The 27,503-nt window shown below is 41.6% G+C and overlaps 2 protein-coding genes across 3 annotated transcripts in view; both read right to left on the reverse strand.

Annotated features, from left to right (window-relative positions):
- FAM168B (family with sequence similarity 168 member B) overlaps positions 1-13,974 on the reverse strand; it is a 34,777-nt gene extending 20,803 nt beyond the window's left edge. Inside the window, exons 1-3 of one of the 2 annotated variants that reach the window (XM_033118373.1) lie at positions 13,749-13,971; positions 8,340-8,420; positions 1,186-1,269 (exon numbers count right to left, since the gene is read on the reverse strand). In XM_033118373.1, the coding sequence (XP_032974264.1) occupies positions 1,186-1,269; positions 8,340-8,409 (154 nt within the window). In that variant the 5' untranslated portion in view covers positions 8,410-8,420; positions 13,749-13,971. Of the gene's footprint in view, positions 1-1,185; positions 1,270-8,339; positions 8,421-13,748 lie in introns of both variants that reach the window. The other variant, XM_033118374.1, reaches the window with a different exon arrangement.
- An 11,534-nt stretch (positions 13,975-25,508) lies between these two features.
- On the reverse strand, positions 25,509-27,296 carry LOC117029471 (mortality factor 4-like protein 2). Its single transcript, XM_033118768.1, is given in 2 exon segments — positions 25,509-26,856; positions 26,858-27,296. Coding segments are annotated over 2 exon segments (867 nt in total). The 5' UTR covers positions 27,035-27,296; the 3' UTR covers positions 25,509-26,166.
- Positions 27,297-27,503: the final 207 nt, after the last annotated feature.

Below are 27,503 nucleotides of genomic sequence, written 5' to 3' on the forward strand. Positions count from 1 at the left end.
TAGCTGGTACTCCAGTCCAGGTAGGAGAGAAAGAGTGTGAATAAAAGCTAGACACAAACAAAAACCAAAAACTACTTGGGAAAGAAGAGGCCATGCCTGGGAGTGAGGTATAGGCTGAATAAAGATGATTGGAGTGGAAATGGATAAAATGAAGAATTTCATGATTAATAAGAAACGTTCAGGAGAAGGACACGACTGCTGTCTCTTTTGTACAAGTTAACTGCAGCTGGGGTTCCGAAGGACAAGAAAGCACGCCACCGACCAGTAAGGCCCCGCCTGAGGTCAGAGCTAGCCCCACCACGGCAGCAGGGTCACAAAGTCCAGTCTGAGTGAAAAAGCTCGAAATGAGCCAACACTCGAGTGCAGGCTCAAAGGAAAGTCCCACTAAATATTTAAAATCTTTACAAGGTTCAGAGCCAAACCAATTCCACTTTCAATTGTTTCACTAATTTTGAAAATCTGACAATATTCTCATGCACCTTACATAGAAAATACTTTCCTTTAAAACTACAATCAAAGTGCTAAAGTCATCTTAAAAGAAATCTCTACACTAGATGGGCGGGGGGAGTGGGGGGTGGGGGGGAGGGTGAGGGGATTGGAGGGCAGTCGGTGACCACAGGATGGCCACGGGGTTTGAAAATTAATCTGGGGAACGTAATTTGGTGGTTACCAGAGCGTAAGGGGGTTGGGGGGTGGGGGATGAGGGTGAGGGGGATCAAATGTACGGTGATGGAAGGGGAGCTGACTCTGGGTGGTGAACACACAGTGTGATTTATGGATGATGTGATTCAGAATTGCACAACTGAAATCTATGTAATTCTACTAACAATTGTCACCCCAATAAATTAAAAAAAAAAAAAAAAAAAAAAGAAATCTCTACAAATGTTAGAAACATGGAAATTCCATCTATTAACATGGCAAGATGATTTTTTTTTTAGTAACCAATACTATTTCATAAATACATGCTCTGGCACAACTATATATCTGTAACAAGCTATGATCAGAATGAAGAGATCTGCGTTGTGGAAGGACATCAAAAATACAAGATAAATCTTATGAACCAAGAAATCAATTCAACCCCAAATTCTAGTTCCATATCTACTCTTCTCAAAATCCACCCATCTTACACTCTCCCAGCTGCATGCACAAAGCTCCTTTGTCATTCAGCACATTTGGTCTGCATACCTGTTTGGAAGGTAGGATTCGCTCCAGGGTACATGTTGGGGGAATAGGCAGGAGCTGCTGCTGCATAGCCCATGGGGAAACCAGCTGGAGAAAAACACACAGAATAATCTGATGTCATGATCTGAAGGAGTAACATGATTTTATAACCAGGGCTCCCCCAGACCCAGTCGTTCTTACCTTCTTCATCAGAACTCTAGATTGACTTAAGGAGCCCAACAGCACTATGCTGGCTGAGCAGTTTCTGCTAGTTATCTCCTTTCCTCAGAATTGTGATGGGTCACAATCATAATCATGTCTTTTAAACCTATAAATAAAAGCTTACAACTTTCCACAACTGAAAAATCCGGCACAGACTGAGTTAGAATGCAAAAAAAAAAAACAAAAACCCAAGCTCAAGTCAGGAAACTCCCAATACTTCTATACTTCTGAAAGTTGTATTCAGGATTCTAACCCCATAATTTATTACTTAGCAAAAGTAACAAGAGTGCTGAAGGGGCTCTAACTGGGACCACAGACACCCGAAACTGGGAAAAGCCAATCTCACAACCCACTTCCAACTTCATCTTTATTAATACAAATGAGGAATCCCTGATAAAAACTAAACCACAATCAATAAAAATTCATGTGAATACAAAAGCGACATCAAATAAAACATTACGTGTTATAGTCAAAATCCTGGCCGCCAGCTGATGGAGAGCTATGCAGCAGCATTACGTCACATATAAAAAAAGAATAAGGCCAACCTCTGTGAGCTGGTCTGGGATGCTGCCTACTAGAATACATCACATTGGCAAAGCAACGTGAACACCGCCTGCATCTCTACGCCAGAAAAGCCGCCGCGGTTCAGCCGTGAGGAGTGCGTGGGCTCAGTCTTCAGGAGCAGCACCTTCCAGGGCCACTTCTGCCTAACGAGGGTCTCCTGTTACTGCCAGTCTGTGCCCCACAGCCCCCCGCCCAGCTGGCTGAGACTTCAGGAAACGTGCATCACAGTCCCGAGGCCCTCCCTGCCCAGTCTGCTTCCTCCCCACTGAGCCTTCACAAGTGTCATCCTCCCTGCAAACGTCTGCACTCCTCATTCCATCTCAGTGTTCGCCACCTCGTGTTATGCAGAAGAAATTAGAATGTATGGATGCAGCTGACCTGGGGGCATGCTATGGACTAAATGTTTATGTACCCTCCAACGTTATATATTAAAACTGTGATTTCCAATGTGATGGCATTCGGAGATACTCAGCTGTAATCATTTCACAACATACACATATATTAAAGCATCACATATATCTTTAAAAAGCCATGTTGTACCTAAATATATAAAATTTTTGTCAACCATTCCCCAACAGAGCTGGGGGGAAAAAAAAGATCAACATGCTGCCTGCCTAGCAAAAGAAGACATCTAATGGACCACTACGATTTTTAATACACTGTATTATATTGTATTAAAACAGTAAAAATACACTGTATTAAAACAGATGTAAAAACAGTAGGCATGCCAAGAGACAGGACCATATGCCTGAAAAAACAAAGATAAAGACAAATTGACAACAGAAACCCACCACAAGTGATCCAGAGACTGCAGTCAGCCAATAAGGTCTTTAAAATAACTGTGAGTAGTAATCTTGGAGAAAACAGAAGATGGAGTAGATGAAAAGACTCAATTCAACACATGGGTTTTACAGCAAACTAGAGCAGAATTAGCAAAATGGAAGCAGGAAAGTATAAAATATCTACATTAAAGCTCAGAGAAATGGAAATACAAAAAAGGGTGCAAGAGACATGAGACAGAATGAAATGATTTAAAATACTTATAGGAGGTCTGACAATTAAGTTCGCGAACTCATCCCAGAGAAAGTGCTACATACCTCATTGCTGAATATCACTACGGTCACCTTCAAAGTACTCCCCTTGGGAAGCTATGCACCAACACCAGTGCCTAGTCCACCCTTCAAAGCAATTTTGGAACTCTTTTTCTGGAATGGCCATTAGAGCTGTCGTCGTTATTACCCTTGATGTCCTGCATGTCATCAAAATATCTTCCTTTCAATACTTCCTTTATCTTCAGGTAAAGAAAGAAGTCACTGGGGGCCAGATCAGGTGAGTAAGGAGGGTGTTCCAATGCAGTTATTTGTTTACTGGCTAAAAGCTCCCTCACAGACAGTGCCATGTGAGTTGGTGCATTGTCGTGATGCAAGAGCCATGAATTGCTGGCGAAAAGTTCAGGTCGTTTTCATTTAACTTTTTCACGCAGCCTTTCAGCACTTCCAAATAGTAAACTGTTTGTCCAGTTGGTACAAATTCATAATGAATAATCCCTCTGATATCAAAAAAGGTTAGCAACATTGTTTTGACTCTTGATTTGGACTGACGGAACTTTTTTGGTCGTGGAGAATTGGCTGACTTCCATAGTGCACTTTGATGCTTTGTTTCAGGGTCGTATTGGTACACCCAGGTTTCATCACCAGTGATAACACGGCCCAAAACATCATCTTGCCTCTCCAAATGGTCTGGGCAAACTTCCACTCTGCTTTTGCTCATCAGTGAGCTTCTTCAGGACCATTTTTGCACAACATTTCTCATGCCAGGATTTTCAGTTAAGATTTTCCCATCTCCCAATCAATGTTTACTTGGTCTGCTATGCTTCTCACAGTCAGTTGACAATTCCGACACACAATTTGACGAATTTTTGCAATGTTTTCATCAGTTCTGCTCATTACCGGCTGCCCTGACCTCTTCATCAGTGACGCATTCTCTCCCCTCAGAAAAACATTTAATCCATTTGTACACTGCCGTTTTCCTCATGACATTATCCCCCATAAACTTGGACTAACATGTCCCTGATTTCACTTCCACTCTTGCCAAGTTTCACAAGAAATTTAATGTTTGTTTGTTGCTCTAATTCAAGCTCAGAGATTCTCACGACAGCACACAAAAAACACAACAATAATGAATACCACTCAGCAAGACACCACCACAAGTCAACACGAACACAGCTGTGAGACACTGATATACCAAGGTTATGAAACCTTACCGCACTGTTTGTACAGTGCTGCCAATGTAAGCGCAAGCTGGTAAGTTCGTGTACTTAACTGTCACACCTCATAAATGGAGTTCCAGGAAAGAGAGAAAGGGGCAGAAAAGTATCTGAAGCGCTACTGCTACTGCTGGAAAAAATTAAACTCCAAGAGTCAAGAAGCTCTGTGAGCACTAAGCAAGAGAAATACCAAAAAAAAAAAAAAAAAAATCACATCTAGTCACAGTATAGTAAAAACAAACAAAGATATTTTAAAAGCAGTGAGGAAGTTGGGGTGAGGGGATACAGGAAAGACATATTAACTTCAAAGAAACAAAAATAATTCTGACAGAAATGAGAAGGCAATACAATTATATCTTTAAAGTGCTGAGAGAAAGTAACTGCCAAATTAAATTGCATGGTAGGCAGTGTGGTAGGCAAAAACAAAACAAAACAAAAAAACACATACATACCAAAGAGCCCCTCCTCCCCTCACAAAGGTTACCACACATCAAATTCCTGGAACCTGTAACTATTACCTTATTCAGAAAAGGGTCTTCATGGATAAATGTTAAGGATCTTAAGATCATCCTGGATTACCCAGGGGAGATCCTAAATCCAATAACAAGTGTCCTTATAAGAAACACACAGAGGGGTAGGTGGTTAGCTCAGGTGGTTAGAAAGCGGTGCTCTTAACACCAAGGTTGCCAGTTCGATCCCCACATGGGCCACTGTGAGCTGCGCCCTCCACAACTAGACTGAAACAACTACTTGACTTGGAGCTGATGGGTCCTGGAAAAACACACTTAAAATAAATTAAAAAAAAGAAAAGAAACAAACACACAGAGGAGATGTGACCACAGAAGCAGAAATTGGACAGATGTGGCCATAAGTCTACATGTCAATAAATGCTGAAAGTCGCCAGAAACTACAGGAGACAAGAAAGAATTCTCCCCTCAAGACCCAGAGGGAGTGATGCCCTGCTGACACCTTCATTTTGCATTTCTGACCTCCACAACTGTGAGAGAATTTCTGTGGTTTTCAAGCCACCAACTTTGTGGTAATTTGTTATAGCAGCCACAGAAAACTAATACAATCAGCAAAAATATGCTCCAAAAACTAAAGTAAAATAAAGACATCTTCATAAACAAAAACAAAATTCAATGCTAGCAGACCTGCAACCAAAAAAACAAAAACACAAACGAACAAATAAACAAAAGTCTAAAGGGAGCTGTCCCAATTAAAGGAAAATGATTCAGACAGAAACATGTATTGACAGAAAGCAAGAAAGAGCACTGCAAATAATGTGTGCGTTAATATAAATGTTGACTGCACAAAGTAAAAACAGTGATGTCTTAATGCGTGGCAACAATAAACAAAAGGAGGAAGGGGGTAAAAATGTAATCTTTAGAGTCATCACTAGAATAGTGAAAGAATTTTTTTAAAAGTTAACAGACAGAAAAATTGCATAAAAAAGTATGATTAAATCTAGAGAAGAAAAAGAAAGTGAACAAAGGTGCTATGAATTAGAAAATAATATTAATAGTACATGTAAACCGATTATATCAGTAATTACATTACTACAATTAAAAGATGAAGTTGGGAAATGTTCCTTCTTTTCCATCAAATATAAATTTTAAAAAGTTATAGACAAGCCTCTCCATTTGCTGGTGAGGATATAAAATAGTATGAAAGCACTTTTCTGTAACATCTTGTCAGTTTTTGGTAATGAAGTTATGCTAGCCTCAAAACTCTGTAGGTACATTAATTCCCTATATTGACACCACCTACCTTACCCCTGTATAAAATACCCAGAATGGTTACTAGTTCCTGCATTGAATCCTTGTTGACACAGACTTTTATGAGGGTCAAGGAGACTAAAAATACCAAAACCAAAACCAAAAAAAAAAAAAAGGCAAGATAGATGTAAAGAAATAAAGAGAAACTGTACAAAATTTGAAATTGCTTTTACTTTACAGAAATTTTCTTTTCAACGTAATTTCAAGACAAAAAAAAACAAAACAAAAAAACCCTTAAAAAGTAATTTACTCCAATGCTCTTGCTCTTGACCAGAGGTCAGCAAATACAGGCCATAGGACAAATGCAGCCCACTATCTCCTTTCAGCTGCACTGAAACAGACACACTCAGTATTGTCGACTGCTGCTTTTGTGAAAGACAGAGCTAAGTAATTACCAGAGACAGGGTGACCCACAGATGCTAAAATATCTACCACCTAGACTTTTACACAAAGTTTGTCAGTCCCTGCTTTTGACCAACCAAAGAGGAACAACAAAATTTATGTACATATCTCAGTATCCTCACAGACTTGCCCAGATCCTTTTCCCCTTCAAACCGGTTTATGACAGGCAATCAATGTTTTATTATATGGACTATCAGGTAATCCCTATTTCCCTGGCTGTGGATCCACTCAGGATTTTCTTCAATAATTTAGCTTTCTGCTTAAACTAGCGTTAATATTTTAAAGTAGTAGGTTTTATCACTAAATTACCTTTATCAATTATGGGAAACTCTGTCACCCCTTTTCTGTAGTCTCTCTACTCAATCCTTCTGGCACTCTTAATTCTCCTCAAATCTTCTCACTCTAACATCTCTATTTCTTAACCGGTCTATTTCCCCCTTTCCTTACATTGGATTTTGATACCCTCTTCAGCAATGTTTTGCCTGCAATTTAACTTGAATTTTGTTCAAATGCCTTTTTCTTTTCATTTAAGTTTTAGTTAGTTCTTTTTGTTCACCCAGAGTCTTCGTTCCCCTCTCATGTTTTGATTCTTTCTTTTACATCTTCAGCTATTCTAAGCATGTTTGTGTGATGTAGTTTCTACTCGATGTTTTATTCCTGTAGTCTGTCATGCCTGATGACTCTTACTTGATGAATAATGTTATGTGTTCGATGAATAATTCTGCACTGTTCAAAGCAGTTTGTTGGCAACCCCAGAACCTAGACTGAGAACACGTGCCCTGCAACAGTTCCGCACTTGCCCTGTCAGGTGCTCAGGGAACACTGCAGGCTGAAGATTGTTTTTCGTTAGTTTCTCATTATGGGCCCCTGAGAAGTACAAATAATATAAAGTAGAGACTCAAACACCCCTAAATGGTTACATGTTCTTAGGAAAGATATCCCCCCTTCCCAGAGCCCAAGGAGAAACCAATTTCGTTCTGAGCCAGTGAATGGATTGTTTCCACCTACCTCTTCACTGCGATTATCACCTTCTGGAGGAACTAGACTGATGAGGGTTCCCAAGTCAACTCCCAGCCTCACACGGGCCTATGGCTTCACTTCCTGTCCCCACGTGGGTTGTTTAAAGCTACAAACAGCAAAATGCCCCCCAGGACAGGCACAACATCCGTTCAATGACCAAATGTGCTGGTTTTCACATCTCTTTCATATTTAACTGCAGATATTTCTTTCTTATAAGTTCAGTTACATATATTTTTAATGTTTTATTCAATTTTCTAGGGTTTTTTCCCAATCAACAGGATTTTATGGTTACCTATTGCACCATTTTATCAAAACCCCAAATGAAACTGTAACATTACAAATTACTCCTTGCTCAAAGTCACCAATTAGGACAAGCATTTGCTACTTTTGACCAGCCAGCTCCTATTCCCCAACATTTTGCTTCACCCCATCCCTCAAAGTACGTTTGACTAACTGACACTGATAAAGGTAAGAAATGTGCTCAGACCTAAATTTATCAGTGGACTCACCTCCCTGGACCAGGGATGGAAGCTGAGTCCAATCAGAACAAAGCACAGGACTGGTCTGTATAGAGAAAAAGGAGGCCCTTGGGGCTTTCCTGTAGAGCAGAGATAAAGAGGCTGGCAGCAAAGGGACTGATAGGAGGGGCTGAACATAGAGACCACAGGGGACAAGTGTGACCTGTGACCAACAGTGAGCCAATCCTGAGGAAGCAATGCTAAGTCCAGGAAGGACACAAACTAGATCCTAGTCCCAAACCACTGAAGCTACCAGAGCCCTTGATTTTTCAGTTCCATGAGCAACACATTTTCTTCCTTGTCCAAGCCACTTTGAGATAGGTTTGTCAACTGAAGGCATTCTTAGTGACCTGAAAATTTACCAAGTGTTCAAAGTTCAATAATGGAAACAAAATTGTGCTTGCTTACCTGGATAACCAATTCCTTTGGCATTTGCATAGGGAACTCCAGAAGAACCAGGGCTATAAACAGGATTCATGACTTCAAGAACTAAAAACGGGGAAAAAAAGTGATTTAGTCAAACATCTTTGTTCTCAGGTTTCTCTCCAGAACCAGTGTCTCAAAAGAGCAGGTAGCAAGTCCTTCCTCTCCTTTACATGAACAAGGCATCTTATGCTGCTGCCAACCAACAGACAACAGAAAAGCAGCAGCCCAGTCCTGACACCAACCAGGATGCTGTAATCTTTCTTTTACCACAGCTTCAGTCCATCAGAAGGTAAGTGAAAAGTGTTCTCTATGTCCCTGCTTAAAACAGTGAAAAGAAATCTGTAAATAACCGGAATGTCCTTGTAACAGAGAATACTTAAGTGTACCAGCTCTATCCAGAACATGAAATATGTCACGCAGTTGCTTTTCGAGTGTTTAAAAATAAAATATTTACACAAGTGAAAAAAGAAGCGTACAGTACTGCATTATGCAATACAATCCCAAATTTGCACGTACATGTGCACCACCAGCACAAATAGGAAAAAAACTGGGAGGACATAAAAATATGAAGAGTGATTGTCTCTAGATAGGGTGGGTTTAGTGTTCTCTTTGCACTTTTCTCTCTTTCTTAAATAACTTCTGCTAAATATACATATGTTTTCTTATAAAGACAAATTAGCTACAGTCCACCATTCAATAATCTATCTTTCATAATCTTTTTTTCCTGAAGAGTTCAAGAACTTGCACAGCTACAATAATGCTTTTACCTCTCCCTCAATAGTAATAATATTGTATTTATTATCTCCAGCAAGCTCCTCTGAATTTTATCACCCAGTGTATTCTTAACATGTGAGCTTAATTAAGACTATTCGGTATTTCTCATGTAGTAAGTCACTCACTAATTTATGTGGTAGTAAAGATTAGGGCAATCTTCACGTTAACAATGAAAACAGCATGGGGGAGGGGAGGCAACAGGTAGTACATGGGAACTCTACTTTCTGCTCAAATTTGCTCTAAAACACAAGCTCTATTTAAAAAATAAAAATAAGAACACATAAAATGCACCTGCATTTACTTGTTTAGCCTTACCTACCACATCCCCAACTAATATATCCCCATGCAAGCAGGGAACAGTGACTGGGTCCTGTTTATTGCAGTACCACCGGCACCAAAACCAATGGCACAAAACAGGTGCAACTAGTTGCTGACTTTCGAAAAACACATACACACCGCAAAGTTTCAAATTCCAATACAAAGACAAAACACAAAAACAAACCACTTCAAATTTTCAGCTCACCTGACTCATTTAGAATATTCACAACCAAGCAGTTCAGTTCACAAAAAAATATGCTTAGCCTTTGTAACATGTTCTACTCTACATCAGGAACAAACTGGGGACATCAGTGACTGGGACATTACTACCTGGATAGCTGTCTAATTTTTTTACACTTCTAAACCAAAACCACATGCCAGTGTGCGGTGACAGCTACAACTAGAGCTGAAAGAAAGTCTAGGTCCATGTTATCCAACAGGACTTCCAGCAACCAGGCAGATGTTCTTTGTGCCACTGAATGAGAAAACACAAAGTGCACTTCAGGAATACTGAGCAGGAACACATGTCTGGAGCTTAGGATACATGCAGGGAATCAGCAAAGATGATTATGGAGACACAGGTTAGGTTAGAACCATCATGTGGAAACCCTTAAACGTGGGGTTGAGCAGGAGATGTCACCTAGTGGGTAACGAATCTCATGAAGAGCTCAGCAGTTGGAAACAAGACTTAGCATCTGAGCTGGCAATTCCATTCCTAGGTGGAAGCTGCCCAAGAGAAGTGAAAATACACATCAACACAAAAACTTGTACATGAATGTCTATAAAAGCATTATTCATAATAGCCAAAAACTGTAAATAACTCAAAGCACTGAACACCACAATGACCTGACTTACAATCTAAACCAATAAAATTCTACTCTATATTTGCCACTAAAAAATTTGTAGAATTGCATTTGAATTCTAAACACCATTAGTTCCAAACTACTCAAGAGGTTATCTTTCCTGAAAACACTTTTACTTCCCCAGAGGCTAATAATAAATATTTCCTAAAGTGATTCAAAAAATTTAATGAATTAAAAATTATAGGTAAGAAAACATGGTAACAGGATTGATCAAAGAAAATGTTGCAGTTCCCTCTCCAGTTCAGCAAAAGGACTGGCACTGGGTAATACAAAGACAAGGTCTGTGAACTAATGTCAAAAAGCTCCTTAAGTTACTTGTTCGAGGGACGAGAGATTCCCCAAGACTGTGTGCCTCAAGGGCAGAGACCACACCTTTCAGCCCTGTCTACCTGCCTCTCACTGGTGCATGGCACAGAGGTGGCTCATACGTATCTTCTGAATGTTCTTAAAGAACTATCCAACAGAAAATATAGGCCTTTTCAAATATGTTGAGACATTTACTTATCTAACAGAAGTATTGAAATACCTGTTTATTGGTTAGTGAATATGAAAGCTGAACCCACTGATCAACATCACTAAGAGTCAAATTACTTAACATTATGTGCGTCTTCATGTGATGGAATTACTCTGCATTATCCAAGGTGTACAGCTCCAAAAACACTACAATCTGAATCTAATGGAGCCTACACATCTAACTTCTAGTTTACAGGAAAAGAGCAGTTGGAAGAATACACTGAAAATTACCATGAAGCAATCATGAACCCAAAAGGTGGGGCTTTCTAGGACAAATGACCCAGTTTCTTTAGTAAGCCAATGGTCTGAAAAAAGGTGGCGGGGTGGGGAGGACAGTTCTAGATTAAAACAAATTTAGACATAAAGGCCATAAGTGGATTTTGTTTGGATCCTGGTTTACATCGAAAAAAACTATAAAAAGGTATTTTAGAGATTTTTGGATAAACCGAATATGGAGTAGGTAGGTATCAAATGACATTAAACAACTGCTGTTAATTTTGGTAGGTGTGATAATAGTATTTTGGTTATGTAAAGATGTATCATTTTTTAGAAATACATACGAAAGCCTATAAGGATAAAAATGACATGTCTATAATTTAAAATATTTCTACCAAAAAAAAGGGAAACTACAGCAAAATGCTAATCATTGTTACATGGAGATGTTGGGTACATGGCTGTACATTGTATTGTTAAACTTTTTTAATTTTCATAATGAAAAAGTAAGGGGAAAAACCACCATCACTACTGTGCCTGGGCTTCTAATTCCACTGGCGACTCGAGAAACTCCCAATTTCTCAGTCTGATTTGGTATAGACCATGAATCCCAATTCCAAGGCTGGATCCAGAGGGTAAACTTTTTTGTTTGTTTCCCATTCGGAATGACTCAACTGTCAGAATTGCTATCAGTAGTTTGACACCTGCATCATAAATCTCAGATTTACCTTTAAAAAAGATGACAGCAAAAATTCTTCCATTTGAAAATCCAATAATAAGAGGGAAAGTAAGTATATTTAAGACCCATGACTGTACTATTTTCTCTAGTTTCAAAACATGCCATGACCTAAACAAAGTTCCCACACAAAATAGTATTTATAAAATTTTAAAGGCCTTATACATTAACACCTCATATCAACAAAATTAATCTCAAGGGACTTAAATTCTATCTCTGAGACACCAATATACAATACCCTTTAGTACAATCAATATTGGCAATTCTCAGTAATGTGTGATATCATCAACAAGAGTATATAATAGAAGAAAGCTCTTAACTCCCCCAAACTTGACGTCACTACCAAGGTTTGCAATCTATTGGGAGAAACTCATGTATTTCTACTCAGAACAACTGGAATGACTTCAAAGGTATAGAGTAGAACACAGACATGAGAAAAGGAACCATTACTCTATCATACTGGTGTACTGTTTTAAAATTTTTCTCAACAGATCCAGGAAAAGAAGCTATTTATGTAAGAAAAGTTTGGTAGATAAAAATTTTCCTTTAAACTACCTGCAAAAAGTTAAAGTAATATTTTTAAAATATACTTAAGATTTTTTTCCCAATTCTAATCCTCTGCTTCTTGCCATTATACTATTCATTATCCCCATATTTGAAAATTCAGATAGTTGTGGCTTTACAATTCTGTCTAACCTTAGAATGGAAATGAGTTGAAAGGCAGTTGTAGAGCAGAATAACCAAAAATCGTAACAAACATAACAGGGCCCGATGTGAGGGCAGGAGCAGCAACAACAGATGGTGCTTCCTCCTTCCTCTTGGGTTGCAGGCATTTGCTCAACACAGCCCAATCCTTCCATTATTCCGAAAGGCAGGAGGCAGAAAGGGGGGCGCTACCTCCTTGGCATTTCCAGTCACCACCAACACCCAGCAGAACGGCAGGACGAAGCTGTCTCCAACTTTCTTAAAGCCTTCGGGGACCTCTACCAGACCTGAGTTTCACAACACGACTAAACGTTTTTAAGTAACTTACGCGAACTGTATCTACAAGCCCGCTTAGGTTAAGAACAACACAAATCTCCAGTGAACAGCCTTGAATTGTGCAAGTCTTGGCTGTCAATGAAAAAATAATCCACTACTTCTTTATTTGCCAAAATTTAAAAATGTGTCCCTGTTATCACCAAAAACAAAAACTTTTAATCTAGCTTTTCACATACTGTTTGGGAAAATAATCTCAAATCATAAAAGGATGACTTAAAATTTTAAGGAGTCGGAACTAAACAAACTTTCTCATTTTTAATATTTTCTTGCATGCCAAACACTCCAAAATATTTTATGTATGACTTTAATGAAACGTTAACTCATACATTAAATGCACACATATACACTACAAAGAGAAAGACCCTATTTGTGGACGCGTCCTAAATGTCTCTTTTTCAAAGTTAACCCAAACAGGCCCAGGAAACGTCCTTTTTGAAGAAAACATTAAAAGCCTTTCAAGTCGGATGGCGAACACTAAGCTTCTGCCAAGCAAATGGAATAATTTTACTTTGTACGTAGTTTACACACTTGAATTAGAATCTTAACGTAAACGTGTTACAAAAATAACTCGTTGCTTCCCCATTTTTCATCCATTTTTCCTGATCTGATCTAACTCGGACCTTAAAAAGGCCCAGAGAGCATTCTTGTGCAATGACTCCACCTGGGCAGCAGCCCCCGCCGCCCACACCGCACCTGCCCACGCCCAGCTCCGCCTCCCAGTCTCCGCGTCCCAGGCCCCCCAACCCGGCCCGGCCCTGCGGGACAAAGCGCAGTGGGTCCCTTCCGGGGCGCGGAGCGACCCGAGCGGCGGGCTCGACCTTGGCGCCGCCCCAGGCCCGCCGCACAAAGCACCGCACTTCCGGCAGGCCAGCGAGGCTAGCCCCGGCCCGAGCTCGCTGCCCGCTCCGCCTGGGGGCTCCCTCCCACACTCACCGCGCCGCTACGGCGGCGGCCTGCGCCACGGGGACCAGCGCACGCCGGCCCGGGGCGGGCTTGGCGTTGGGTCTGTGCGAGGGGAGAGCGCCGCGGAGGCCTGCTCTGATGCAAGGACTGAGCCGCGATGTCCCGGTCTCTGCCGCTGCCTTGGCCTGGCCCGCCTCTCCGCAACCCGCGCTCCCCGCCGAAGCTGCGCAGCCACCGGCCGCCGACCTCACTTCCGCCTGGAGCGCGCCGTGGCGGGAGCGCACCGGCACGTGACTCAACTGCGCCTTCCGGGTTCGGATGGCGACGTGCGCGCTCCCGTCGGCGTCTGAAACGCGCGCGCATCTAGAGACCCGGAGGATCCACGTGACGTGAGGAGCGTAGAGAGCGCTTAGTCGGAGGCTGTTGTGCTGGTGCGGAAGGGTGTCTGTCTTGACCCTTCCCAATAAATGCTCGTATGAAATGTTTTTCTTCAAGCTATTTTTGCGCACCTAATGATGCATTGTGGAAGGAAGAACATGTTGGAACGTAATTATAGCGTTATATTAACGTCTTATGAAGAAAGTGTATTTGATTTCGTACTTTTAAAACAGCCGCTGCCCTGCAGAAACATTCCTTGAAACACAGCCTCAAGGGATCAATGCTGGCCGTGACCCACTCCTAGCTGTGATGCTCAATGATGACAGCAGAACACCAGGCTCCACTCCTGCAGCTATGGCTGATCTAGTGGGGGTGGGGTAAGTAGTACCCCACCAAGAGCACGCCTCACCAACAAATGCATGGGTACCGCACAGTGGCCACCAGCATGGGCACAGCGCTCACTTTGCCCGTCCCTGTTTTCAATGTTTTGCATTCATTAAGTCGTTTAATACTCAGAATAAATCATTTTACAAATGAAATTAAGGCACAAAGAGATTCACAAACTTCTTCAAAAACACACACTAACTTCCAGCTTCAGAGCTCTTGCTCTTAAAGGAGGATTTCTGGCTTTTAGCTTTCTCATGTTGACCCCAAGAAGGGGGGGGTCATATATCTGCCAAAATATATCTGCCAAAAAGGACTCCTTGTGGTTAACTGGGCACAAATTGAGTCAGAGTCTAGCAGTGTGGGGTCAGAGCCAGGAGTGCAGTTTCCAGGATCTCGGCCTCATGTGGAAAGGTGCTGGCTCAGGCAGTAAATGGCCATCAACTGTGATTGGGCGGCCATCAGCTGTAACCAGTGAGCCATTGGCCACTAGTATAACTGCTGTGGCTACGCTAGCAAAAAAATGGGGGCTAGCAAAAAGATAGTGGCTGAGCTAGCAAGAGCAGATAGTTGGGTGGATTGCAGCTAGCAAGTGGGGTTGATTGGTTGACAGAGAAACGGTCAGCAGGTTGCAGGTCATGTGGATCCAGCCTCCAGTGAGACTATACTGCCTCCAATGAGACTATAGTGGTATGACTCCCCTAGCTATGGCTCTGTGGGTGTTCCTTTTTGGCCTCACCATATCCTGTGTCCTTATGTGAAGAGCCAGAGCTCAGACCCCGCAGGCCGCCCCACGTGACTAGCAGCCATTGTTTACAGAGGCGTCTGAGGCATGCTGCGTATAAGGGAAAAGCCAGAAACTGTGCTGCCAAGCCTCCTGCATTGAGTTCCTGCCTGCTGAACCCAATCTTATAAAGGAGTTCCTGGGATCATATTATGACCGTTGGGCTGGGACCCCTGTGCAATCAGAGGTGTGCAGCTATATCCTCATTTGCATCTTCACGAACCAATCAGAGCCGCTCCATAGCAAACAATCAGGACTAGCAATTCTGACTAGTCAGGACAATGCAATTAGGACCAATCAAGCTGTGCAAATTTGGATTCCTCATTTACATAAAAATGAACCAGTCAGGGAAAAGGGCAGGCACTTTCTCTTTGTTTAGTGAGTTTTCTCTTTGGAGGAGGGGAGGACCCGCGCTTTCAGTTTTCCCTGGAGGCTGTATTTCTCCATTCACCTAAATGGAGTCTCTTCTTTTATTGTACCGCAGATTAGGGACTCCTGTTGGCATTGGATTGGTGGCAGTGACCTTTTGTTGACACTCAGAACTCCTCTCACTGTCTCTGCATCATTAATAGGACCCACAAGTTCCCTGCAGGAACTCAGAGTCTGCCTCGGAGGGAGGTGGAGGAGTCCTGTGATACAGGCTGGATTGGTTCATCCAGAGAGAGAGTAGAACAACGCTGTGGGTCTGCACGCAACAGAAAGAATCCAGGCAGTCTACCTTGCCCTCACCAAATAAAGAACAACCTGATCTTGAGAACACCCCTTACAGTTCTTAAAGACTCTACTTGGCATACTTGGCATCTATAAGATTTCATTGAAAGTTAAAATAGTTGCAAAGGATGTGAGTTCTGGCACACCTCTAAATGTAGGCAGTTTTAAATAAAACTGTATGTCACTCTTTAAAACATCTCTGTTAGAATATAGAAACCATGGTGATTTGATTTCACTATTTTCCATTCTAAAAATACATGAATGAGTTCTATAAAATATGAAATTTCATTGTTTCTTTTTATTCTTGAACTCCTGCTTCCATTTCACTGCCCATACAGAATTTTCCCTAATATATTTGTGTGTTAAGCATCTTTTTTAACAATCACTTGTATCTGTCAGGATAGCTAGGAAATGCTGCAGTAACAACAAGCCCAAAATCTCAGTGTCTTCACCCAACAGAAGTTTATTTCTCACTTAAGCATCAGGCCCAAAGCAGGTGGAATCATCTAAATAAGTACACCTGGTTGTACAACGCATCAGTAGTTTGACAGTGAAGTACATTAAACAAATTAGAACAATGAGTAGAACAATTTGCAACCCAGATGTTAAAATAGCCCTGAGTCCAGTTGGGCACCAGCTGAAGATATCAGAAAATTTAAATCCTAACCAGCTAGTGGTACCAGAGGCATAACTGGAATGCCTCTTAAGAGATTTGGCAAGTCTAAGACATTTCTTATTTCTAATTCTACTTGAGATGAAGTATTCATCCAGGTACAGAAGGAGGTATTAGCTATGACACAAACTCCCCCTTGGGCTGTGATCAAATAATTAAGGGCAACTCTATCATCGAGGACCACATGAGCTAGTGTCCAATGATATTTTGAGCTCAAGTATCTCTAGTGGCTGAGCTAGGGATTTGGTTGACAGTTCTGGTTAGGTTTTGCATCATTACGTCTAACTGAGGGGTGACAAGCTCAGCCCATGAACCCATAATTGCAAGAAAGATGTTGAGCCCATCTGAATGTCAAAATTCTACCTGCCATCACCTTGGCATGGTCAAGATTCAGCTACATCCGAGAAAAGTTAAAAGGAATAGGGCTGGTGGAAATCAAGAGCTATAACTAAAACCATAGTCTTATATGCTTTCTATTGATGACATTTGAAATTATACAATAGAGGATGACAACACAGAAATGGTGGTGTGAGGAGTGCTTCCTAAAATCTCCCCTAGAAGTTACAACAGATTGAACAGCTATAATTCAACAAAGGATTCCCTGCTCATCACACAGGAGTGCTTGAGAAACCTGCACATCAAATCACCTGAAGGTGATGAAATTGGGCTGTAGGGGAGGAGGGAAGGGGAAAGTGCAGAGATGCAGGCCCTAGGGCCCCCATGTTGCAAACTGAAGCACCCTGCAGCCTCAGGAGAGGGAAGAATCCAAGCTGCAGACACACTCCCTGTGGCCCACAGTCCTGCCTGAGAGATCAGCATATAAGATGGCTGAACCTAGCATTTAGGGCAGTGTCGTGCGGGAGACCCTGCTCGCTGCGCCATGTGTCATGCAGGGTGGCCTGCAGGGTCTCAGCTCCCGCTCTCCACATAACAACGCAGAATATGGTGAGGCCAAAAAGGAATACCCACGAAGCCATAGGTAGGGGAGTCATACTAATATATTCTCGCTGGCAGCACTATAGTCTCACTGGAGGCTGCATCCACACTGTCTGCAACCCACCTTCCTAACTGCAATCCACGCTTACCAGCTCAGCCACCATCTTCTTGCTAGCCCCCATTCTCTGCTAGAGTAGCCATGGCAGTTATATTCGTGGCCAATGGCTCACTGGTTACAGCTGACGGCCAACTAGCCACAGCTGATGGCCATTCAATCACAGTTGATGGCCATTTACTACCTGAGCCAGCACCTTTCTATGTGAGGCCGAGAGCCTGGAAACTGCTTTTTGGGGCTCTGTCCCCACACTCCACCCCTACAGGGTCTCACCTCACAATCTATGCAACAAGCATCTTCCGCGAGGGAACCTGTGCGAGGAGCCTGGAGGTGAATGCAATATTCTGGACACAGCCTGGCTCTCTGGGCACAGCCAGGGTTTCTCAGGGCACCACCAGTACTTCTGGGCACAGCCAGACTTCCTGGGCTTCTTAGGGTACCACTGCCACGCTCTCTGGACACAACCAGACTTCCTGGACTCAGCCAGGGCTTCTCAGGGCACTGCCACTCTCTCTGGACACAACCAGACTTCCTGGACTCAGCCAGGGCTTCTCAGGGCACTGCCACTCTCTCTGAACACAACCAGACTTCCTGGACTCAGCCAGGGCTTCTCAGGGCACTGCCACTCTCTCTGGACACAACCAGACTTCCTGGACTCAGCCATGGCTCTCAGGGCACTGCCACTCTCTCTGAGCCTCTCAGGGTACCGTGCTGGAACAACAGTGGCTCACAGTCAAGATGCTTACATATTCTCAATGGTGGCCGGTCAAGACACAAAAGCAAACATCTGCCAGTTCCACTACATGGTGGTATGTTCCCAAACAAACAGTCAAGCTGTCCATTAACTTAGGGATGGAAGGCAATTCCCCATAGTCCATAGTCATTTGCCAGGGCTGTCCTGGGGGTGAGGGATGACCTTGACCTCACCCTTATCTCCCAAGGAGGACTCAGCAAGCCTTTCCTTCTGAGACAAGTCCCACATCCAGGCTGCCTCAGCAAGCACTTCCCAGGCAACAAGGCTGCAAAGACCTTCGCTTTCTCCGGCCTCTGCTGGTTGGGGAAACATCCATGTCTTCCCACCCCTCCACGGGGTTCCAGCTCTCCTGCAGCTGCTCCTCCTGGTCTTCCTGAGACTGAGCTTTCATACGCACAAACTGCTCCACCGCCCTTCAGGGAGCTTTGGCCAGCACCGTACCCTGCTCGCTGCGCCATTTGTCATGCAGGGGACCCTGCTCGCTGCGCCATGTGTCGTGTGGGGTGGGCTGCAGGATCTCAGCTCCCGCTCCCCACATAACAACGCAGGATATGGTGAGGCCAAAAAGAAACACCCACGAAGCAATAGGTAGGGGAGTCATACTAGTATATTCTCGCTGGCGGCACTATAGTCTCACTGGAGGCTGCATCCACACTGTCTGCAACCCACCATCCTAACTGCAATCCGCGCTTGCCAGCTCAGCCACCATCTCCTTGCTAGCCCCCATTCTCTGCTAGAGTAGCCACGGAAGCTATATTAGTGACCAGTAGCTCACTGGTTACAGCTGACGGCCAACTAGCCACAGCTGATGGCCATTCAATCACAGTTGATGGCCATTTACTACCTGAGCCAGCACCTTTCTATGTGAGGCCAAGAGCCTGGAAACTGCTTTTTGGGGCTCTGTCCCCACAGGCAGAGACCTCAACTGACAACTGTGGCTTAAGCCCTCACTGCCAGGCAGAAAACAGAAAACAAAGACACAGAGCCTGGCCACCTCCCCCGACCACCACCACAAACCCTACAAGAGCTTGCCCCACACTTACCCTCTCAGTGTTAGAAGCAGGCCCCACAAGAAATGTAGCAGTATCAGATTATCAAGGCTGAATATCTACAGCCTTGAGAACTAGAGCGATGGTGCCTCAGACGCAGATGCACACTCTGGTGATAGGGAAAGAGCTGTGGGGGTGGGAAATCTCTGGGCTGGTCAAAGCCACAAATGCATGAGCTGCCTCTAACAGCCCATCCCACCCCACCTTTCTGGGCAGATCTCTTCAGGACACCTAGAGCCACAGAGACACACACAGGCTCAGCATCAGGCTGCAGGGGCAGCACTGAGATTTCAGAAGCTCAGAATTTATCACTCTCCACATCTCCCAATGAAAGTGGTGCCCTGGAACCAGATGACCTGCTCACAAAGGAGAATCCCACCTTCCAGAACAAAAAAAAAGAAAAAGAATGAAAATAGTTTAAGAGACCTGTGGGACAACAATATTCACATCATAGGAATACCAGGAGGAGAGGAGAGGGATCAAGGGATCAAGGACATATTTGAGAAATATTCACCAAAAACTTCCTAACCTGGTGCAGGAAATTGACATACAAGCCCAGGAAGCACAGAGTTCCAAATAAGATGAACCCAAACAGGCCCACACAAACACACATCATAGTTAAAATGGCAAAGGTTAAAATGACAAAGAGATAATGACAAAGAGATAACCCTAAAAGCAGCAAGAGTAAGACAGTTAATTACAAGGAGCTCCCATAAGACTATAGCTGACTTTACTACAGAAACATTGTAGGCCAGAAGGCGTGGCAGCAAATATTCAAAGTGATGGAAAACAAAGTCCTACACACAAGATTTCTCTACCCAGCAAAGCTATCATTTAAAATTGAAGGAGAAATAAAGAGCTTCCCACAAAAGAATGAGCTAAAGAAATTCATTTCCATCAAGTCAGTATCGCAGGAAATGTTAAAAGGGTTTCTTTTTTTAATTTTTTAATTTTTTATTTATTTATTGGGGTGACAATTGTTAGTAAAATTACATAGATTTCAGAAGTACAATTCTGTATTACACCATCTATAAATCCCATTGTGTGTTCACCACCCAGAGTCAGTTCTCCTTTCATCACCATATATTTGATCCCCCTTACCCTCATCTCCCAACCCCCACACCCCTTACCTTCTGGTAACCTCTAAACTATTGTCTGTGTCTACGACTTTTTGTTTCTCATTTGTTTGTCTTGTACTTTTGTTGTTTTTGGTTTATATATCACATATCAGTGAAATCATATGGTTCTCTGCTTTTTCTGTCTGACTTATTTCGCTTAGCATCATACTCTCAAGATCCATCCATGTGTCACAAATGTTCCTATATCATCTTTTCTAACCACTGAATAGTATTCCATTGTGTATATATACCACAACTTCTTTATCCATTCATCTATCGAAGGACATTTTGGTTGTTTCCTTGTCTTGGCCACCGTAAACAAAGCTGCAATGAACATTGGAGCACACCTGTCTTTATGTATAAATGTTTTCAGATTTTTTGGGTAGATACCCAGGAGAGGGATTGCTGGGTCATATGGTAATTCTATTCGTAATTTTTGACGAATCTCCACACTGCCTTCCATAACGGCTGCACCAGTCTGCATTCCCACCAACAGTGTATGAGGGTTCCTTTTTCTCCACAGCCTCTCCAACACTTGTTACTATTTGTCTTGTTGATGATAGCCATTCTGACTGGGGTGAGGTGAAATCTCATTGTGGTTTTTATTTGCATTTCCCTAATGATTAGTGATGCTGAGCATTTTTTTATATGTCTATTTGCCATTTGTATATCCTCTTTGGAGAAATGTCTCTTCAGGTCCTCTGCCCATTTTTCAATTGGGTTGTTTGTTTTTTTATTGTTGAGTTTCATGAGTTCCTTGTATATTTTGGATATTAGCCCCTTATCGGAGGCACTGTTTGCAAAAATCTTCTCCCATTCACTTGGTTGCCTCTTTATTTTGTCGATGGTTTCTTTTGCTGTGCAGAAGCTTTTAAGTTTCATATAGTCCCATTCGTTTATTTTAGCTTTTACTTCCATTGCCTTTGGGGTCAAATTCATAAAATGCTCTTTGAACCCAAGGTCCATAAGTTTAGCACCTATGTTTTCTTCTATGCAGTTTATTGTGTCAGGTCTTATGCTTAAGTCTTTGATCCATTTTGAATTAATTTTGATACATGGTGACAAATAGCACTACAGTTTCATTCTTTTGCACGTGGCTTTCCAATTCTCTCAGCACTATTTATTGAAGAGGCTGTCTTTTCTCTATTGTATGCTTTTTGCTTCTTTGTCAAAAATTATCTCTCCATATTTATGTGGTTTTATTTCTGGGTTCTCAAATCTATACCATTGGTCTATGTGTCTGTTTTTCTTCCAATACAATGCTGTTTTGATTATTATACAATAGTACAAGCTTAAGTCAGGGAGTGTGATACCTCCAGCATTGTTCTTTTTCTTAAGATAGCTTTGGCTATTCGGGGTCTTTTGTGGTTCCAAACAAATCTGATGATTTTTTTGTTCTATTTCTTTAAAAAATGCCATTGGGGTTTCAATGGGGATTGCATTAAATCTGTATATTGCTTTGGGTAATCTGGCCATTTTAACTATGTTGATTCTTCCAATCCATGAGCACGGAATGTCTTTCCATTTCTTTGTGTCTTCTTCAATTTCTTTCAAAAATTTCTTATAGTTTTCAGCATATAGATCCTTCACATCCTTGGTTAAGTTTATTCCTAGGTATTTTATTCTTTTTGCTGCAATTGCAAAAGAAATTTTTTTTTTATATTTCTTTTTCTGAGATTTCATCGTTAGTGTATAGGAATGCAATGGACTTTTGTACGTTGATTTTGTAGGTGGCCATATTACTGTATTCGTTGATTGTTTCCAATAGCTTTTTGGTGGAGTCTTTATGGTTTTCTATATATAGCATCATGTCATCTGCAAAGAGTGATAATTTAACTTCTTCATTCCCAATTTGGATGCCTTTTATTTCTTTCTCTTGCTATTGCTCTGGCAAGGACTTCCAACACTATGTTGAAAAGCAGAGGTGATAGTGGACAGCCCTGTCATGTTCCTGAACGTAGAGCAAAGGGCTTCAGTTTTTCACCATTAATTATGAGATTAGCTGAGGGCTTGCCATATATGGCCTTTATTATGTTAAGGTATTGTCCTTCTATACCTATTTTATTAAGTGTTTTAATCATAAATGGATGTTGTATCTTGTCAAATGCTTTTTCTGCGTCAATTGATATAATCATATGATTTTGTCCTTTATTTAGTTTATGTGATGTATCACATTGATGGATTTGCGGATGTTGAACCATCCTTCTGCCCCGGGGATGAACCCCACTTGGTCGTGACGAACAATCTTTTTAATGCATTGTTGCATTCTGTTTTCTAGAATTTTGTTTAGGATTTTCGAATCTGTATTCATCAGAGATATTGGTCTGTAGTTTTCTTTTTTTGTGTTGTCTTTACCAGGTTTTGGTATCAGGGTAATGTTGGCCTCATAAAATGAGTTAGAGAGTACTGTCTCTTCTTCAAGTCTTTGGAAGAGTTTGAGCAGGATTGGTATTAGATCCTCTTTGAAGGTTTGGCAGAATTCACTAGTGAAGCCATCTGGTCCCAGACTTTTGCTTTTGGGAAGGTTTTGGATGACTGATTCAATTTCATTACTGATGTTCGGTCTGTTTAGATTTTCCAGTTCTTCATGGTTCGGCCTTGGAAGAGTATATGTTTCTAAGGACTTGTCCATTTCTTCTAGGTTATTGAATTTGATGGCATATAGTCCTTCGTAGTATTCTTGGATGATCCTTTGTATTACTGTGGTGTCCGTGATAACGTCCCTTTTTTCATTTCTGATTTTGTTAATTAGTGTCTTCTCTCTTTTTATCTTAGTGAGTCTAGCCAAGGGCTTGTCAATTTTGTTCATCTTTTCCATGAACCAGCTCTTTGTCACATTAATTTTTTCTGTTGTCTTTTTATTCTCTCTTTCATTTAGTCTGCCCTGTTTTTATATTTCCTTACTTCTGCTGACTTTTGGTTTTATTTGTTCTTCTTTTTCTAGTACTTTAAGGTGTAACGTGAGGTTATTTATTTGGGATTTTTCTTGTTTCTTGAGATAGGCCTGTAATGATATAAATTTCCCTCTTAAAACTGCTTTCACTGCATCCCAAAAATTTTGGTAGCATGTATTTTCATTCTCATTTCTTTCTATTTCTCTTTTGATCTCTCCTCTAATTTCTTCTTTGACCCAGTCGTTCTTTAAAGTATGTTGTTTAATCTCCATGTATTTGTGTTCTTTCCTGCTTTCTTTTTGCAGTTGATATCCAATTTCAAAGCCTTGTAATCAGAGAATAGATTGGTATAATTTCAATCTTCTTAAATTTGCTGAGGCTGATTTTATGTCCCAATATATGTTCTATCCTTGAGAATGTTCCATGTGCACTACAAAAGAATGTATAGTCTGATGTTTTAGAATGAAGTGCTCTACATATGTCAATTATGTCCATTTCATCTAATGTGTCATTTAGGGCTGCTATTTCATTATTTATTTTCTGCTTGGATGATCTATCCATAGCTGTCAATGATACATATAGGTCCCCTAGTATAATTGTGTTTTGGTCAATTTCTCCCTTTAGTTCTGTTAGTAGTTGCTTGGAATATTTCGGTGCTCCCTGATTGGGGGCATAAATATTGATGATTGTTTTGTCTTCTTGTTATATAGTCCCCTTTATCATTATGAAATGTCCATCTTTGTCTCTTGTTACCTTTTTCATCCTGACGTCTGTTTCATCTGATATAATTATGGATACACCTGATTTTTCTATGGGTACCATTTGTTTGGAATGTCAATTTCCACCTTTTCACTTTGAGTCTATGCTTGTCTTTGTAGCTGAGACGTGTCTCTTGGAGACAACATATGGTTGGGTTTAGTGTTTTGATCCAATCTGCTATACTCTGTGCCTTTTTATTGGTGAGTTCAGTCCATTTACATTTAGGGTGATTATTGATATGTGAGGATTTCCTGTCATTCTATCTTAGTTTTCTGGTAAGGCTGTGTCTCCATTGTTTCTTTGCCTTTTTGTGGTTGTCTTTTATTTCTGTGTGGTGATATTCTATGAAGTTTCCCTCTGTTTCTTCTTTTATTACAGTATATATTTCAGTTCTGGATTTTTTTTCAGTGGTTACCCTTAAGTTTATGTAAAAGAAAGTTTGATATTTAGAGTATTCCATTTTCTTCAGCACGCTTACTTTCTCCATTCCCATATTTCGGTTCAGGCCTTACTCTCCCCCTTTTTCTGTTTCGGTTGCCACAAATTGTCCGTGTTGATGGTGGTCGAATAGCCTCCTTTAGTATTTCTTGTAGTACAGGTCGTGTATTAGAAAATTCCCTCAGCTTCTGTATGTCTGGAAAGATCTCTATTCCTCCTTCATATCTAAAGGATATCTTTCCTGGATATATTATTCTTGGCTCATAATTTCTCTCTTTCAATAGTTTGAATATTTGGTTCCACTCCCTCCTGGCTTGTATAGTTTCTGCTGAAAAATCTGATGATAATCTAATGGGCTTTCCTTTGCAGGTTACTGTCTTCTATTCCTTGGCTGCTTTGAGGATTCTTTTTTGTCGTTGATTTTAGACAGCTTCAATACAATGTGCCTTGGAGAAGACCTGTTGTGATTGAGGTAATTAGGTATTCTATTTGCTTCTTGCATTCGAGGATCCAGTTCTTTCCACAAATTTGGGAAGTTCTCATCAACAATTTTTTGGAATATATTCTCTGTTCCCTTCTCTCTTTCTTCTCTTTCTGGTATGCCCATTATTCTTATATTGCTCTTTCTGATGGAGTCAGAAAGTTCTTGTAGAGTTCTTTCATTTCTTTTAAGTCTCAAGTCTCTTTCTTCTTCCATCTGTGTAATTTCCAGGTTTCTATCTTCGATGTCACTGATTCTTTCCTCCAGCTGGTCAACTCTACTACCTAAGCTGGTTATTTCATTCATTTTTTTTTTTTTTTGAAATTTAGAAACAAATTTTATTTAAGATCTGAAATACAATTCCTAAAATAGCGACTTCTCCAGAAAACCATGGCTACACAATAATGCATTGCCTCTATCATGTTAGAACGTGCATTAGACTCAAATACAAAAACCATGAAACAAACCACCATCCTTCAACAATTTGAGCAAAGATAGAATAGAATGCCTAAGGAACAACATAGATGGACTTGCAGAGGATGGGCTGTTTTACTTCAAGCACGAGAAACAAGAGCACAAATGCATGGGTTTTCGGGTATATACATTAAGTTGAACCTTTGGCACTAGGAATCAGGGCATTTTGTCATGTAGCATTAACACAGAATTAGAAAATTGTGTAGTGTCAAAGGGATAGAACCACCAGCATTCAAGCAATGTTGTCAACTAGGCAAGAAAATGTTCTACTGAATGTTTCTTCTTTGTCTAATTACTGCATACACTGGTAGCAACTCTGAAATGAGAAAAGGAGCTCGCACTCCTTTCATTTTCTGTTTAGAACAAAACAGAAAACAACTGAAACATAAGCCCTGTTGTACATTAACAATTGGAAAGAACATCAATCATACAAGAAAAAGACTAAGAACAAAAAGAGTGTTTACTGATACCAGACATAACAGTGAGTGGTCAGTAGACCCTCACAGGGCTTTGCGGTGGTACTCGGCTGAGGCCACTTTATAATCACTGGCAGTAAACAGAGACGCAGCATTCTTTGCCAGATACTTTAGGAAATCATGCAAGTAGCCCAACAGTAATGCAAGGCTCTTCTCATCAAGGGGCGTGTACACCAACATCGCTCCGATTCTTACGAATAATCTCAGTAGGTGTGGTGCTCCGTAAACCTGGGACATGGGCGCATCCGGGTGAGCCAAGAGAATTTCAGCATACTGGGGCCTCTCAAACTTGTAGAGCAGCTGCGTGCCCAGCATCACGTTGAAGTATTCCTTTATGCCCGCCACCACTTCATTCACTGCGTATTCCTTGTTGTCAACATTACCTTGCGACTTCTTGCAATCGGCGTACTCCTCCAGAATGGCATCTACGTTTTTCTTCGCTGGCAGTTGGAATAGCTGCTTCTGCCTGGTAACTAAATCCCAGTCCTCAATAAGCCATGGCTTTAATTCTTCAGGAATCTTCACTTTAACTTCCATTCTATTCTTAAATGCCTCCTCGCTTTCAACAGTAGGGTCAGCCCGGGCCCTTTTCTTCTGAGGTGGCTGAGGGGCTTCGCTGGTGCTGCCACCATCTCCGTTTCCAGGAGTCTTCTGTTTGTTCTTTCTTGTCTTCCTCACAGATCCTGAAGCGGGGTTCTCGGCAGAGCGCCCCCCCCCATCTGCCTGGGAGGGCTGGATCCAGATTTTTCTGCTGTGGACCAGCCGTCTTCTTTCCCGAGGAGGCCCCTCTCATCTTGCTTCTCTGCATGTTGCTTCTAGTTGGTTTTTTGAAGTTGTCTTCTTCTGCAGATTGTTGTCCACGAGTTTGAGAACCCTGCTTTCTGGAACTCATTCAACCCTGCTTTTATTTCAACCAATAATCCTCTTCCTTCTTGCTCTTCCAAGAACTCCTAGTGTTTTCTCAGATGCAGTCTTATAGCTCTTCTGGGATGGTCTGGAAGGATGGGGGGAGTCACAACCTAAGATTCTGTAATCAGGATCAGATCTTCTGATCCTTATTATACAGCAAACTTAGCTTTTCTGATAATGGCCTGAAACGAGAATCCAGCTCTTTCCAGCAGCCGACGTGTGCTCACCGCCGTCCCTCGAACCGCCATAGTCTGGTTATTTCATTCTTGATTTCTTCTATTGAGTTCTTAATCTCCAGAAATTCTATTTGGTTCTTCTTTAAAATTTCAATCTCTTTCATAAAGTGCTCATGTTGTTCTTTGATTGTGTTTCTGAGTTCATTAAATTGCCTTTCTGTGTTTTCTTGCATCTCGTTGAGTTTTTTCAGAACTGCAATCTTGAATTCTCTGTCA

This window comes from Rhinolophus ferrumequinum, chromosome 10 (assembly GCF_004115265.2).
Source record: "Rhinolophus ferrumequinum isolate MPI-CBG mRhiFer1 chromosome 10, mRhiFer1_v1.p, whole genome shotgun sequence".
Lineage (NCBI taxonomy): Eukaryota > Metazoa > Chordata > Mammalia > Chiroptera > Rhinolophidae > Rhinolophus > Rhinolophus ferrumequinum.